This window comes from Indicator indicator, chromosome 14 (genome assembly GCF_027791375.1).
Source record: "Indicator indicator isolate 239-I01 chromosome 14, UM_Iind_1.1, whole genome shotgun sequence".
NCBI classification, from domain to species: domain Eukaryota; kingdom Metazoa; phylum Chordata; class Aves; order Piciformes; family Indicatoridae; genus Indicator; species Indicator indicator.
Genome location: NC_072023.1, coordinates 7,263,782 through 7,280,215, shown reverse-complemented (window position 1 = coordinate 7,280,215; position 16,434 = coordinate 7,263,782). Strand labels below are relative to the sequence as shown.

Below are 16,434 nucleotides of genomic sequence, written 5' to 3'. Positions count from 1 at the left end.
CAAGGTTTCTGGTAGGGAGGGATTCTTTGAGTATAAAAGTAGGAGTGGTTGGAAACAAACCTACTGTAGGAGCTTGTATGCACTTTTTGATGCAGGAAAATGCCCAGACTTGAACACAGAAAGCATCAAGGAGACTGAACATTGTCTAGTCAAATGCTAATGTGGGTTGAAACAATACAGTGCTCTAAAGTATTTTTGTGCCTGTATTATTATGAGTTATGGCTCTTCGAGGCTCCTGCCTGAGTAATGGTGAGAACTGGATAACCTTAACAAAGATCTCCAGTTTTCCTGGTCCTTTGTGGCTACTTGTTTTGGTCCTAGAATGCCAGATTTCCCATGAAAAATAGATGAGAATGAAAGGAATAGGAAAAAAATGTCAGAGGACAAACACTTTTATTGGCAAGATTGCTACTGTCTTTTAGGTTCTAGGGCACTGCAAGGCAACAAATGGTATATTCTGGTATGCTAAAACTGTTGAATATGCATATAGCTTGCTTGAAATACCAATCTACTTCCCCTGTGGATGAATGGTTCAATAGATTTGTTTTCTTTGCAGAGTTCCTTTCTACCATCTCCTTTGACCTTTAACACTCACTGCAAACAAGTTAGTGTGCCTGTGCTACTGCGTGGTGTTACTTATGCCTGTGGTGTATTCTTTAACTGAAAATGGTTCGTTCTGAAAACGCAGACATGCATTGTTAACAACTGTCTGAAGAGGAGCTGTGGGAGTACTAGCAGCTGGGCAGGAGGTTTTTGGGATAAACCCTGCTGCTATGAATGAAGGTTGTATTTGTCTGCTTTTGGAGTCTGCATAGATGCTTGAAGCAGAAAAATTCTTCCAGACTTCCAAATAGTATAGACCATGCTACAAATTCATGATTGGTAAAGCTGAAATGAGAAGTCCATTGAAAAAAATCTTTTATAAATAAATAATCAGGCAAGTGCTGACCAAGCTGACCTCCAAGGTGGTTGAGTTAGCTTTGCTGTGTTTATAGGAACTGTCTGGTTGAGGAGTTAATGTTACGTGTTGAGTAAAGGAGCAGGGAAAATGTGAACAGTATTGCACTGCAGCTAGTTCATGGCTGTGATCGCTCTTGCTTCTCTGAGGTAGTAATTTGCCTTTCACGTTGTGAACTTCAGCTATCTTACTTGAACATTTTACCATTCCAATTCCTAGATGGGAATGATGAGCAATCCCAGCCCTTATGGCCAGCCATACAGTCAGAATACTGGGCAGCAGATTGGAGCCAGTGGACTTGCACCTCAGATACAGAATAAAGCTGGACTTCAGAATAGCTTACCACAGTTTCCAATGGATAAGAAGACAGTTCCTGGGGCAGGAATGCCTAACATGGTAAGTAGAATGAAAGTTACTTCCCAAGAATGTTGTAGTAGACTAAAGTGGAGCAATATGCTCTAGTGTTGCTATGTTACAAGTTTTTGCAGCTGTCATAGCCAGTGTGAATGTATGCTCTGAATCCACACAGCATGCTTAATTCAACTCCTGAAGAAGCTGATGTGAAGGAGAGGTCTGAGTAGCGCTTTCCCTGTTGATAAGCTGCACCTCTACTCCTTGCCTTTCAAACCCTGGCAGCAGAGAAAATTAAACTGAAGTGAGCTTTGCCACCTGTTTGGACACTTCTGCTTTCCTCTCCCATCTCTCCTCTTACTGTTGATGTGTTGGGACCCTTCTCAGTGTAGCTTTGTCATGACTTTTTGTCTGATTGTACTCACTGCTTTCAGGAGAGAGAAGTGTCCCTTTTCAAACATCAGGGCTAAGAAACTCCAGTTGTGTGTTTGTTCCTGCTTGTTCCTGTTAGAAATTACATGAACACGTGCAACAGTCCTGATGTGGGAGGTTCCTTGATAGTTCTTGCTGTAGTAGACCTGTTACCTCCCCCTCTTCTCCCTACACTGTTACTGCAGCTAGGATTTAAGGAAAAGGGAAGGTAAGAGTGATGGAAAAAAGTGGATGGTGAAAAGGTGGAAGGCCCAAGCTTGTAACCAAAATGACAGGCCTTGACATTAGGTTCCTTAGCTTGAGCTTATCACTGATTTGCTTCATTATTTTAGAAGCTTAAATTGTTCAGGGGTAAGATATTCTACAAGTCCTGGCTTCTTTAATTTGGGAAGCAAATTCACATTTTAGAATACAGCTTGTGTTTTTCCCTGCTTCAAATTCCATTACCCAGTGCCCCAGGAGGATCACTCTTGATCTTAGTAACTGTTGCTGAAACAAACATTTCCAGGTATCTTTTGTACCTTGGAATTACAAGAGCTCAGTCCTTTTGAGTTGTATTTAATGTTTTTTTTTTTCTTAAGTTGAGCATGAAACATTGGAAGTCTAGCCAATGAGATGGTTGTATGAATCAGTAAAGAAGCTGCCAAAATTTGCTATTCAGAACCCCAGCTGTCAAGTTCAGTGCAGAGGATATAACTCTCTTGAAATTGAACTGCCACCTAGCTGAACCAAGGAATGAGAAGTTGCTGCTATCTCAGTTGTCTTTTGGAATCACAGGCTGCAAACAAGGCTGTTACGGTCATATTGAAACATAAACCCTGAGGGGACTGAGTAATTGGTGAAGTCTCCTTGTAAAATGAAAGGTTAATATTAGTATTGAAGAGCTACAGGAGAAGTGTGGCTTAGGAATTGCAGATAGCTAAGCTCTTAAAATCTGGAGATCTCCAGAAAAATCCTTTGCAACGTGCTGTGGAGAGTCTGTGAGAAACTGAACACTGTTAAACTGAAGTGAGACAAGCAAGATACAGTCTGTGAGCCTCTCTTCTTTGCAGAGTACTCCTCAAATGTCACCTGGAAGAAATACAAAAGTCTGGAGAAACAAACAGAAGTGCTAGATGTTGCCGTGCTTGACATTCGTTCTGTGACATGTATTATCCTGAAGTTGTGCTTCATCTGTAGTAGAGACTAGGAAATGCTTGTTTTGAATGCTTATGCACGAGTTCCCAATGGAAAAAGGTTCCCAGAACTTCCCCTTCATTCTCCTTTTCTAGCAACAGTCAAACTGAGGTATTTTATACTGAAACAGAGAAGACCTTATTCACTCCAAAAGGTGCTTTCTTTCATTAGTGTAATAATTGTGAATGCTGCTTTCTAGCCTCCAAAATGAGGAGGAGATTTGAGGTCTAAGTGCTATTAATATTTTCTGGTTGGTCTAGCACTGCAAATTAACCTGTGAACATGTGCAAAGTTCTCCTGCTCTTTGATAAGGCAAGAGCTAGGACTAAGAGTGATAGGGAGAAGAAATTGTGGCTGGCAGGACTGTTGCTAAGGGGTTTATTTAATATGAGTCATTTAGAGCTAGTGATAGGTGGGCTGTGCCTTTAACCACAGAATGTCATGTTTTTTTCTGTTCTTTGATTTTGTTGTTTACTTGCTAAATGGATTATTCTCAAAACTAGATGTGTTTCTGGGAATTTTCTTTCCACCTTCTCCAGGGCCAGCAACAGGCTCCCCAAGTTCAACAAGCTGGGATGGGGCCAGCAGCTTCTCAAGGAATGGGGTCTGGAGCACCAACAGCAGATCCAGAAAAGCGGAAACTCATTCAGCAGCAACTGGTTCTGCTCTTACATGCTCACAAGTGTCAGCGGCGGGAGCAGGCCAACGGGGAGGTGAGGCAGTGCAACCTCCCTCACTGCCGAACCATGAAGAATGTCCTCAACCACATGACACATTGCCAGGCTGGCAAGTCTTGCCAGGGTAAGTAAAGAAGATGTTACATAGATGTGGTCAATGTTTGCAGAATGAGAAGGGGTCTCCTAGAAGGAGATGCAGAGCTAGTGGGTGGGTGGCTTGGGAAGTAGAGTTTATTGTTTTAAAAACCCCTAAAGAATGGAAATCATAAACTTCTTTGAGACTTAGTTTAGGCAGGTTGGAGGGGACAAGATAGCACAAGCAGGCAAGTGAGGATCTTTTGTTAACTTTTTGTTTCTCACTGAAAGATTCTTTGGATGCTGCTTTCTGTTAAGGGCGGACACAAAGCAGGTATCTGGAAGTGGGAGTCTACTTGTCTTCCTTACACAGAAGAGACTAATCTCAAGCAATTGCTAGCTAGGAATTAAGTTGCTACTGGCACTGGAGAATTTTTAGTCTGTCCTAGCAGACAAGGAAAATGTGTGCTGCCTTTTTGGTATCCTAGCTTCATTTTGATTGTGCCAGTTGCTGACATCTCAATTGTGTGGTGCGGTCTGCCTGATGTATATGGTGTGTTATCCTTTGAGCTAAGGAGATACAGGCTTGGGTGTACAATGTAGAGCTTTAAGCTTTAGTTGAGCCAATAGTACTTGAACTCTCTCTAGGGCTAGCTAGTTCTGAGCTATTTCAGATACTACTGTGTTGACCAGGTGGGGATACTGGCAGTAGTTTGTAAAAGCTTTTGATTCCTCTCCCTTTCTCAGTGGCACATTGTGCGTCTTCCCGACAAATCATCTCGCACTGGAAGAATTGTACGAGACACGACTGTCCTGTGTGTCTGCCTCTCAAAAATGCTGGGGACAAAAGAAATCAACAATGTGAGTTTGCTGGGGGATTCTGTATGTTGAATAAACCATAAAATGCATATTGGGAGATTAACTTTCTTGTACTCTCAGCTGATACTGGTGATGCTCTTGAACCAGGGAGCATGTAGTATAATTTTGCTCTCAGTATTCTGTTGCTGATAGGAAGCTTCCATAAACAATAGCTCCCTTCACTGAATTTTGCTAGCTCAAGGATGGTAAGAGTGAATAAGTCATCACTCTCTCAACCTAGAGTTTGGCTTTTCTCTGGGGACAGGTGTGCACATACATAGAGGGTTGTGTCATTTCAGCCCTGATTATGTTTGGTATCATTTGTTTGCATCAGATGTGTCTTTCCTCCTTCCTTGTGTCCTCTTGGTCTTCCTGCCAAAATCTTCGGCAAGATTTTTGTCATTACATTACCTCTATGGGTTGGGTTTTTCCTCTCCTTTCTTAACATTACTTTGGGCTCTTCTCATGACTAATGTGAGCTATTTCTTGCTTTAAGAAAGTAACATTTTAAAAAAGCACTGCAATGGTTGGTGAAGAGCTGTATGTATCCTTCTGCCTTTAGCCTGCGACATGGTCTGCATCTGTTTTCAGTTGGAAGAAAACAGATATGTCCTAAATACTTAGAGTTGGGCTTCCTCTCAGCAGCTGAAAGGGGAAAGCAGCACATGAGAATGGCTGCTTGGCTCAAGACTTGTCTTTGTGTTTCATGACAGGTTTTCCAGACCTCTTCCTCTTCTCTGCATGTTCCTATGAGGAGAGATGGCTTAGATCAGAATAGCCAGTGTACTCCTTATGTTCTTTACCTGTTCTCATGGACCCCTTTGGCAACCTCCTTCTGTCTTTATGAATTTGGTGTGTCTCTTCCAGCGCTGCTGGGCGGAGCTGCGGTAGGACTTGCAAATACTGGCTCCGTGGGCGTGGGGCAGCAGGCAACACCCAGCATAAACACTACCAGTCAGATAGACCCCAGCTCCATTGAGAGAGCCTACGCAGCCCTTGGACTGACCTATCAAGGGAACCAGATGCAGACGCAGCCCCAGGCTCAAGTGAAGAATCAGCAACAAGGACAGTCACCACAGAGTCTGCGCCCTATGAATCCTATGAGTAAGTTTATCTGTCAGTGTCAAAGTACAAACTGCAGGCAACTTTCCCAGGCTGTATCTAATGCAAATTTTCTTAACCTACTAGCTTAATAAGGCTAGTTAATTTGCAAAAGGTATGGCTTTGCAATATTAGACTTGATTAGCAAGCTACTTAGTGGAACCAGGAACATTAGAGGACCCAGATGCCTTCTTTTGGAAAAGAAGTTTTCTGGGAAAAGAATTTTCTTTGGAAGAAGGGTTTGGTGTTTTGTTTTATGGGGATTTGTTTGTTTGTTTGAGAACCAATTTTCCAAAAATTTTTATTTCATTCTATTTTGTACCTTTGTAGTTGTACGGTAATGTAAGTTTCTGGCTGGTCCTCATAGGTTGCATGTGACTTGTATGTTGCTAAAAGTCTGCCTTCCATTGTGTAAAGCTTTTTAAAAAAACCAACAAAACCAAACCAAACCAACCAAACCCCAACCAACCAAAAAGCCCACAACAACAACGAAAAAAATACCACCCCAGAAGTGGGTGGAAGGTTGCTGAGACCTTAGTCTTAAAACAATCAGAATAAAATAATATGGTTTTCTACTGTACATTAGAATGTTTTACAAATAGATGAGTTTCTCGAAGCTCTGAAACGTAGTGAGGGCCTTGAAAGGTTGAAAGAAATGTCATTCACTTCTCTGAAGCAAAATGGTTCTCTGTGGGCTTTTTTTCTTACTTATAGACACAGAGTTTGTTCCATGCATTCTTATTGGACACTCCTTGTAGCACTGATAAGAACCCTACTGAGGTGGGGTTGAAAAGCTCTTGGAGTATGAAGAACTGCAACTAAATGTAGAAAGGACTAGCATGGAGAGTGTAGGCTTTTGCCATCTGTTTCACTGTTAAGAGTGTGTGGTTAAAAAAGGAATTACAGCAGGTGAGATAGGAATTACCAGGTCATGGCCTATATGACAAGAGGGAAACAGCAGGATTTGGTGAGGACTGCAATGTGAAAAGATGCAGTCCTAAGTAGATCAAACAAATGATTGGGTTTGGCAGTTGAAAAGGGAGAGTTAAAGCAAAGTTTAACAGTTGTATTCTACACCAGCTTGCTCTCAGATGGCAAAAGGAATTTGGGAAGGAGAATAAAGTGCCTTCAGCCTCCCTTTCCTTAGTCAGATTTATAAAAAGACTCTTTAAAACACTTGGTTGTGATAGTAGAGGTGTGTATTAGGCTTGATATACTTGGGTGGGCTTCTCTTGTACACAGTGTCTTGATACAACTTGAAATACTAATGCTGTGGGATTCAGATGTCCTAAATACATGTGAAGCTTTGTAATGGCTTTTATGCTATACTCCGCTTCAAAAGTGATCTGTTCAGAATCTCCAGACAGAAATATGCTGTATTTTTGCTTAATTATTTGAGTCTTAACTGTAGAGTGTGAAGAAAATAGGCATATTTTTTAATGATGATTTGAGATCTGCAATAATTCAGAAAGCCAGGTTTTGGTACTAACACTGGAGATTTTTGCAGCAAAGGCTTGTCAGCTTTTCCCCCTTAGTACAAACATCAGAGTTAGTTGTAGGATCCTTAAGTACAGAATGGGTGAGAAGGGGGCCTTGTCAGATGTAGGTGGTAGCTCATGTTTTAAGTTTTTGAAGCCTTTGTGAAATTTATCTGAAGTGCCTTAATGACACACACAAAACCCAAACAGATCCCAAACCAATGGCTTCTAAACAAAAAAAAACTGAGAGTAAGGGCAGTACTATGATGTGATGCTTCACCTGTGTTGTGCCTCAGTTTCTGTTTGCAGAAGAGGAGGGTAAGGAGAGCAATGCTGTTAAACTCCCTTCACAAAAGTCTGAGTACTCGAAAGTCCTTGTTGTTGCTGAGCAATTGCTGATTTTGCACAGCAAATGGGCTGTTCATGTGAGAATTCTTACTCGTCTGTTTTCTAGGTGCAAATCCAATGGGAGTGAATGGAGGAGTAGGGGTTCAAACCCCTAATCTGCTGCCTGACTCAATGTTACATTCAACCATGAACTCTCAAAAGTAAGTTGAATTATTCTTTGCACCCCAGTGATTTGATCTCATGGCACTTCTTGCATAAACAATGGGGTAAATGCCATTGATGGCTATCTCTGCCTTTTGGATTTTGTAGCTTTTGCTGCAGTTTTCCAAATCCTTGGGTAGGACAGCATGTACTCTTTCATGGCCTTGTTTTGGTGTCTGTGCAGCTGTTTCTGCAGAGTTTGTCCATTGATTAGGGAATGGCTGAACTAGCACTTTGTCCTAACATTATTCTAAAAGAGGCTATGACTGTAAGATGACTAAGCTTGGGCTAGACTTTTGCCCTCAGTTCTTGCTCTGTTTTTGAAGCCCCATGATGAGTGAAAGTGCCAGCGTTGCCAGTTTGGGAGCCATGCCAACAGCTCAACCATCCAATACTGGAATTCGAAAGCAGTGGCATGAAGACATTACTCAGGATCTCCGAAACCACCTTGTTCATAAATTGTGAGTAGCTAATATCAAAGCAATCTGTTAGATGAGTTGCTGCTTCTGAAATGTACATGTGGGGCATGACTTCCATGATTAAAAGATGAGAAGTGAGTTTTGTCGGGGTCCATGAGAAGGGAAGGCAGAAGCCTGAAAGACAGAGCTGCATCTGCTGTTTTGGGGCTATTTTGTTGGAAGTTGTCCCACTCTGTACTTAAAGCCTACGTGGGGACAGTGTACCCCAGGAGCAGTAATAGTGCTGGAGTTTTCCAGGTTTGCTTGCTGCCTTTGTGTTCATGTCATGGGCATGAGTGCTGATGTTCCATTCTGGGGACATCCTAATCACTTGTGTGTATGTGTTTGTTTTTATGCAGAGTCCAAGCCATATTTCCCACTCCTGACCCAGCAGCACTGAAGGATCGGCGTATGGAGAATCTGGTGGCATATGCTCGGAAAGTGGAAGGGGACATGTATGAATCAGCAAACAGCAGGGTGAGATGCCATCCTCTGTTGTCCAGTCATGTATCTCTGCCTTGGTCCCACAGTAATAAAGGAGGAAGAGGAATGAAAGCACAGATGAGAGGCCCAGATTGAGGGAGTGTGTGTTCAGGGACTGCTGAAGGGAGTCTACCCAGGCAGTTGCTGGCTTCCGCCTTTGTGTGCCTGGCATCAGGATGATGCCTTTTGGGGTGTGCTGTGCATGAAACTTCTTGGGATTCTCTGAAGGCATCATGAAGTTCTTTACTGTGATCCTCTCAAAGAAGTGTTGGACATGAGAGGATAAATGTTGCTGGTTGATGGCCACCAGCAGTGCTCCAAGCAGTGCCCTTTTCTGCCCTATCTGACCAGCAGCCTCTACAAAGGGAGAGCCACCCTGACCCAAGCAGAAATGTGTGGAAGGCTGTTTTCCAAGCTTGAATCACTGGAGCCTGTTGCCTTTACTTAATGTGTCTTTTCTGGGTTGTGTTCCTCCCAACAGGCAGAGTACTACCACTTGCTAGCAGAAAAGATCTATAAGATTCAGAAGGAGCTGGAAGAGAAACGAAGAACGAGGCTGCAGAAGCAAAGCATGATTCCAAATGCTCCAGGCATGCCACAGGCTCCCATGAATCAAGGGCCCAACATGGGACAGCCCCAGCCAGGGATGTCTGCAAGTAAGAGCAGTTGGATTGCTGAATACCTGGTGCAGGGCAATTGTGTACTGTGATTTTGGTAGGCATAGTAGGCAATTTGGTTGCCCTTCTTGTTTCACCAGTACTGGCTTGCTCAAAGTCAAAAACAGAACTTTCTCCTCTTCAAAAATACTTGCAAAATCTTTGCCCTTTTCCCCCCTAACACTGCAATAAGGTCCAGTAGCTCCAGGCATATGCTATGATCAGTTTGTACCAGTTCTTGTTCTCCAGTTTAAATTTTAATGTTTTGTGGTTAATCCAGTTCTGGGTTTTCTTATGCTTGAAATTGGAACAGGATTTACTGAGATGCATTACGAAGATTCAAGAAAGGTTGATGCTTTCACTTCATTTGCTCTAATTTCTGTAGAATGTCAGGTCTTCAAAAGTAGATGGGAGACTTGAGGTTATTTAGTAGTCCAGTAATTCTCAACTTCAGAACTTTGATTAATACTCTGAACCATGTAGCTGTCCTAGTGTTTTAAATCTAGAAGTGCAGTAACAGTGTAGATTGGTCTGGCAGAAGTTCTTCTGGTCTGGAATGTTTGGGAACTAGAGTTTATTGTCATAATTTGATAACATAATTCAAATTAATACTCAATTTCTGAAATCCTACTCTAAGTTTGAAGTTATTTCTGTCAATGGGACATGCCTATATTTTCAAGGTCATTTTTGGTTTTGCTTCACACTTTGACTCGAGTTACTGGACTGTCTTGTACCTTGGGGTGGGGGTGTTATTTGTTTTTCTTTTGTTACACATGGATTTTAATTGAAATTTTCTCTGAAATGTTTGACAGATAAAACCTGGTGGTCTTCCATATGCCATAATCTTATTCCAGTATCTTCTTGTATTTTTCCAGATGGTCCACTTCCAGACCCGTCCTTGATACGTGCCAATGTGCCAAACCAGATGATGAATCGCATGCAGGCACAGACAGGTAAATACTTGAAGAAAATTAGCTGCTGTGATTTCAAAGGGGTCTTGGAACTGGGCAGCTCTTGTTGAAGTGTTATACCCCTTGCTTCACCTGTAGTTTCCCTGTTTGAGAAAATAGCTGGCTGTATTATATAATACCTACAGAAATAAATAGCACGGTATGTGCTGGTCTCTTCTCCCAAGTAGTTAGTGACAGGACATGAGGAAATGACTTCAAGTTGCACCAGGAAAGGTTTAGCTGGGATAATAGGAAGAATTTCTGTGATGAAAGAGTAGTCAGGCATTGGAATAGGCTGCCTAGGAAAGTGATGGAGTCACCATCCCTGGAGGTGTTAAAAAAAAAAAAACAAAAAACAAAACAAAACTGTGTAGACATGGCACTTTGGGACTTGGCTTACTGGGCATAGTGGTGTTGAGTTGAGAGTTGAACTTGATGATCCTAATAGTCTTTTTGCAAGCTTAGTGATTCTGTGATTCTACTCTATATTTCTTTCTTTATTTAAAACTATGTATACCTCTCTCTCATAACATTTCATGATCTACGTTTCAGCTGCTTGCTTTGTTAAATAAAGAAATTTATACTTTTGGAGGTTTTGATCATGTGAACATGGTATGATGTGGTCAGTCAAAAATAAGCCTAATCAGCTTAGATGAGAACATGTTGATGGCAGAGGGAAGATGGTTAAGAATTATTGCTCAGAAGGAAGGGTCAAGACCTTTGTTACATCTTAATGAAGTATTGTAGCCAACATACAGAGTACTTCAGGAAGTGAAGGTATGGTTTGGGATTCAATAAGGGAATATGTAATTAAGGCAGTGCAGCTTCTGCAGAAAACTGGTTTTCAGAGGTTTGATAACAGTGGAAACAAGTCTTTGAAGCAAAAAGCCTAGTCTGTGTGCTCATGGACTGTGGTAGCTTGGACATATTAGATGTAAATTTATTCCATGTAACTAACTGGTTGATAGAAATAGCACCTTTGTAGTATTGCATGCTTGAAAACTGGTCGTTGGAAAACGAAATTCATAAGAAAGTGAGAGCATTTCTTCTCCAAATGTTGAATGGAGCCCAGAGGAAAATTCAGGGCATTGTTTACAAGTGACTTTTTTGGCACGCTTGCACAGGAATGAATCAGTTTGGCCAGATGAACATGCAGCTGTCACCGATGGGACCCCGGCAAACCCCTCCTCTTCAGCACCCTGGACAGCTAAGTCAGGCTGGGGCCATGAACCAGGTCAGTGTGCTTTTGGTCCAGGCTGTGTTGAGCTCACAGGTTTGCTTCTCTTGGCTCTGATTTCCTTTAAATAAGTAAATAACCTCCCCATTTTAAAAATGAAGCATTATTTCATCATTTCTTTGACTCTTTCTTCTTCCTTTTGTACCTCTGCTGAAAAATCTCTCAGGTCTGTGATAAGACTTCAGATCTTGCTGGTAGAAGTGACCTAAAAATTAAATTTAAGTAGCTCTTTGTGCTGTTGCATCCAAGGAACAAAAATAAATCATAAGTCACAGTTGCAGTCTGAAATCAATATCCTTTTCCTTAGCTTACAAGGGAAATCATGGTAATTTCTGTTTTCTGAGAGGTTTTCCGTATTGTGTCCTACAGATTAGTGACAAGCATCAGTTTCTGCAACAGGATCAATGTTGTTGGTTGGTTGGTAATATGTTGTGGAGGTATGAGCACATTGTGTGAAATGAGTTCCTTTCTTTTGCAGCAGATGGGATTTCCTTCACGTATGCAGCAACCAGGGGTTGGCCAGCCTTCTGGTCAGAACCAGTTTCTACAACAGCCCCAGTTCCCAGCTTCCTCCCCAGGAATGAACACAGCGAGCATGCCAATGACTCAGCCTGGCAATCAGACACCAGTTTCTCAAGTAAGTTTCTGATTTCTGGCACTGATGTCAGTGGGCTCTGTCATATACTCATTTCATTGTTCAGTTCGTAGTAATGGAGAGCAGCTTGTTTTGTCAAGATGCTCTTGGAATTATGGTCATCTGAGTTAATTTAATGAGACTCTGCATTTTTCTGATGCAGCACTGGGAACGGCAAAGGTTGGCTGTACTCAGGCTTAAGTTTAAGTGTGACAGAGAGGCGTTGTTTAATTCTTTGGGTTTATGGAGTAAAGAAGAAATTGTTACTCAACACGCAGTTAAGAATTTCCTGCTGAACAGCGAAGCAACAGAGCCTGAAAGATGGTGGAAAAAGTCATTAAATGGCATGTCTATCCAGGAGCAATGTGTTTTGCTGGCTTTTGGGGGATAGGAGGGTTATCACTACTGAAGGTCTGAGCTTACAGTCTAGCAGTTTCCTTTCTGTCCTTTCCCTCTCCCTTTTCAGCCAGAACCTTTCAGGCCAGGAAGAAGTAGGGAACGTCAGTTTGCTTCTCGTTGATGCTTCTTCCTAGTTTGCAGGCAAGATTATTGTGGAGTGTCAGCTTTTTTTCCTTTACAGTTTTTCTGTAATCTCTTAATGGTACAGTTACAGCTGTACTTAATTCTGATGATAAATTCAGTTTCTAGTCTTGGGGGTGGGGACATGGGCACACTAAGGGTATTCAAATGCAATTTTCCACTGTGGTGCACTGTCCCATATTCAGGATGTACGAATCTGTAGTTTTGGAAATGTTTTATGAGCTGAGAGTGTAGGTGGTGCCACTCTCTAAATGTATCAGCAAACAGAAGTTATTCCATTGGAACTTCTTCTGGAGCTGACTAAATTTTAAACAGCTTTTTGTTCATGTGGAGCAAAATAAAATGAATAGACCATTTCTCCTTTTGAAATAAGAGTTTTGTTTTAGAAACAAAAGTGTTTGTCACATTTCTAGAAGTATGCCAGTAACTGTAGGAAAGCAGCCATTTGACAGTAATTTCGGTCGCTTTTCTACTTCGAGTCGTTGCAAATGTTTGCTTGTTATCCCACAGGCACAAATGACCAGCTCTTCCTGTCCTGTGAATTCTCCTGCAATGGCTCCAGGTTCTCAGGGGAGCCACATTCACTGCCCACCTCTTTCACAGCCTCCCATGCACCGTAATTCTCCTTCTCCAGTACCTAGCCGAACCCCAACACCTCACCACACACCCCCAGGCTTGGGCTCGCAGCAACAGCAGGCAGCAGCAGCTGCCACTACTGCCCCCACACCTACTCCTCAGGCAATGCCACCTGGACCACAGTCACAAACTATGCACCCCCCTCAAAGGCAGACTCCAACGCCTCCACAGGCACAGCTGCCCCCACAAGTCCAGCCTCCAGTTCCAGTTACTCCTTCTGCGGAGCAACAGCAGCAGCCCTTGTCACAGCAGAGCACGACTGCATCTGTTCCCACACCAACAGCACCGCTGCAGCCTCAGCACCCCACAACACCTGTAAGGAAATAACTTTAATTGTGCTTTCCCTACAAATACTTCCTTGTAAACTTGAATTTTCAGTCAGTCTTTTATGTTTTGTGTGAGTTTCTGATTAGGACAGCAGCTCCTGGCATGTTTAATGTCAAAATGGGTTGTTGTGGGGTTTTTTTCTCATCAAGACAAGTCCATGTTTCCAGAATTGTAGTGCATGTTTTGAAATTGACTGTGAAACATGAGTGAGGTCTTCAGCTATGTCTACATACACATGGTGACAGTGTACAGTAAGGAGACAGTATGCAATTCTCTGTATGCCAGGCCTTCCACTGTGTATGTCTGTTGCATGTTTTTCTATAACTGAGGTTTGTTCTTCAGGGGAGGCAAACAGGACTATAGTGCATTGAAACAAGGTGGAAATGCAGTATAGGTAAAAGGTGGATTAGAGAAATTAAAACCAAGCTTATTAAAAGCCCGTTTGTTATGTGTGTTTTGTTTCCTCAGCTTTCACAGCCAGCCGTAAGCATTGATGGGCAGGTATCCAACCCCCCATCCACCAGCAGTACAGAGGTGAACTCCCAGCAGACTGTCCCAGAGCAGCAGCAGCCACCCTTGCAGGAAGTGAAAATGGATATTAAAACAGATGAAGGGGAACCAGAACAAACAGAGCTGCAAATGGAGGAGAAACCTGAGGTGAGATTGTTAGCCAGCTGTTGAGTAGAATATCTAGTGCTGCTACGTGTTTTCTGTCTCCATGAAAACTATTCCTCTCAGAGTTCAACCTGCTGCTGCAATTTTGTTTCTTGGCATCATCTTCCTAAAGAAGGAGCTCTGTTTTCTGGTGAAATGGTGGTAGAAGCCAGTGGCCACAGAAAAGACTGTAATACTGAGGCTTTTTGGTAAATGCCAGTGTAAGAGGGCACTCGGGTCAGTCCTTTGGGTATTACTGACAGTTGTTAAATATTGGAATTGCATATATCGGGATGAGAGGAAATGGCCTTAAGATGTGCCAAGGAAGATTTAGATTGGCTATTAGGAAAAGTTTCTTCACCAAAACTATTGTCAGATGTTGGAACAGGCTGCCCAGGGAAGTGGTTGAGTCACCATCCCTGAACATATTTCAAAAGTGTGTAGATGGAGTGCTTAGCAACATGGTTTAATGGTGGACTTGGCAGTGGTAGGTTAATGGTTGGACTCCATTACCTTAAAGGTATTTTTCCAACTTTAATGATTCTGTGATTCTATATGTAAATGATGGACTACTTCTCAGTGATGACAGTTAGGAATGTGGCTGTCAGCAGCATCGTTCTAGCAGTCCCAGTGTGCAGGGGACTGTCAGACTTGCCTGAAGAGCTGGATGAGTTCCTGTGTGTCTACTTGCAGCTGAGAACTGGCTAGCAGTTCATCAATGCTAATAGTGCAGTGTTTAAAGATGGACATCTGCTCAAGTTCTAGGCAAGTTTTAACTTAAAACTAAATGCCCTTAATCTCAGGGGAAAGTGGTGGGCAGAAGGGCAGATGTGCTCAAAGGAGAGAAATGTGCATGAGTAGTGACTAAGTGACGCATTCCAAACTACTTCCCAGGTTAAAGTAGAACCTGTTGTGGAGGAATGTAAACCAGACCCAATGGAGCAAGAAGAGAAGAAATCTGAAGTGAAGACTGAAGTTGCAGAGGGGGAAGAAAGACCTACTACTCCAGCTACTCAGTCATCTCCAGCAGCTGGGCAGTCAAAGAAAAAAAGTAAGCAGGGGAACAGTGTTTTGACACATTGACTGCATCTCTAGAGAAATCTTCAAGGGAAAACCCCCTGAGCTTTCTTCCTAGGTGTTTGTTAGGCTTACATGGGTTGTTTTTTGAGACTTTTGGACAGAAGTACTTAGTACCCATGCATGTAATTGGCTTTGAGCAAGTTATTTTAAGGCTTTAGTACAAGATGTTAAGCTGTAGTAAAATTGTTGATACAACAGACATTTGACATACTCTTCCATTAAAGATTTTCTGGACAAGGTGTGGTTTTTTGGGACTTCAGAGGGGGGCCATATCTACAATGTAAACTGTCCCTGTCAAATTTAGCAGGGTCTTCCTATGGTAAAAGGAAGATTCTTGTTAATATTTTGGTCATCCAAATGATCATTTTAATATCTTCCTAAGAACTAAGTGTTGCAGAGGATAAACAAGCCATGCTAAGTAACTTAAACCCATTGTCTGTAGTATTTTTCCACAGACCTCACATTTTCCAGCAGTTTTCTTCCTCGCAGCTGTTTTTGCTGTCTTTCTAATGTTGATTGTTTTTCAAAGTTTTCAAGCCAGAAGAGTTGCGGCAGGCGCTTATGCCAACACTGGAGGCACTTTACCGTCAGGATCCAGAGTCTCTTCCATTTCGACAGCCTGTGGATCCCCAGCTACTAGGAATTCCTGTGAGTGTCTTAGCAAGATACTTTCCTGGCTTTATTTCAAAGCTACTCTGTTATGACATACCTGTTTTGAGAGCAGCTTAGGTCTGTCTTGTCAACATTTTGATATTGATGCCTTTGAAGGGGTTTAGCTTAGGCAGTGGAACATGCAATGGATGACTAAGGAAAGTTTGGTTTTTCACAAGTTTGTTTGGTTCTGTGTTCCTTTTGATGAATAAGCTGGTATGCCATACATGGAAGTGATTACCAACAGATTACCCCAGTGCTGTGTGGGCTTTTATGGATGTTGCTTCATGTGGTGATGCTTCTGTGGCCAAATTTCATAGGTGCTTCTTATCATTTATAAAACCTAACAGAAATTCAGCAGATCATGACCACTTAGAAAATAAATAAGTTGTTCAATAATTATTGATCTGTTACAAGCAAGGAAGAGACTAGTTACTGGTTTTGTTTCAGTCAAATGTCTTGCTCGTGTTAGA

At 42.2% G+C, this 16,434-nt stretch overlaps 1 protein-coding gene across 2 annotated transcripts in view; it reads left to right on the top strand.

Moving 5' to 3' along the window:
- Positions 1-16,434, top strand: part of EP300 (E1A binding protein p300) — a 60,023-nt gene that overhangs the window by 21,909 nt on the left and 21,680 nt on the right. Inside the window, exons 3-17 of one of the 2 annotated variants that reach the window (XM_054387045.1) lie at positions 1,178-1,354; positions 3,457-3,718; positions 4,417-4,530; positions 5,395-5,631; positions 7,561-7,654; positions 7,982-8,116; positions 8,473-8,590; positions 9,078-9,252; positions 10,128-10,205; positions 11,327-11,436; positions 11,918-12,076; positions 13,124-13,564; positions 14,045-14,233; positions 15,125-15,281; positions 15,840-15,958. In XM_054387045.1, coding sequence (XP_054243020.1) covers positions 1,178-1,354; positions 3,457-3,718; positions 4,417-4,530; positions 5,395-5,631; positions 7,561-7,654; positions 7,982-8,116; positions 8,473-8,590; positions 9,078-9,252; positions 10,128-10,205; positions 11,327-11,436; positions 11,918-12,076; positions 13,124-13,564; positions 14,045-14,233; positions 15,125-15,281; positions 15,840-15,958 — 2,565 coding nt within the window. The remainder of the gene's footprint in view (positions 1-1,177; positions 1,355-3,456; positions 3,719-4,416; positions 4,531-5,394; positions 5,632-7,560; positions 7,655-7,981; positions 8,117-8,472; positions 8,591-9,077; positions 9,253-10,127; positions 10,206-11,326; positions 11,437-11,917; positions 12,077-13,123; positions 13,565-14,044; positions 14,234-15,124; positions 15,282-15,839; positions 15,959-16,434) is intronic. The other variant, XM_054387046.1, reaches the window with a different exon arrangement.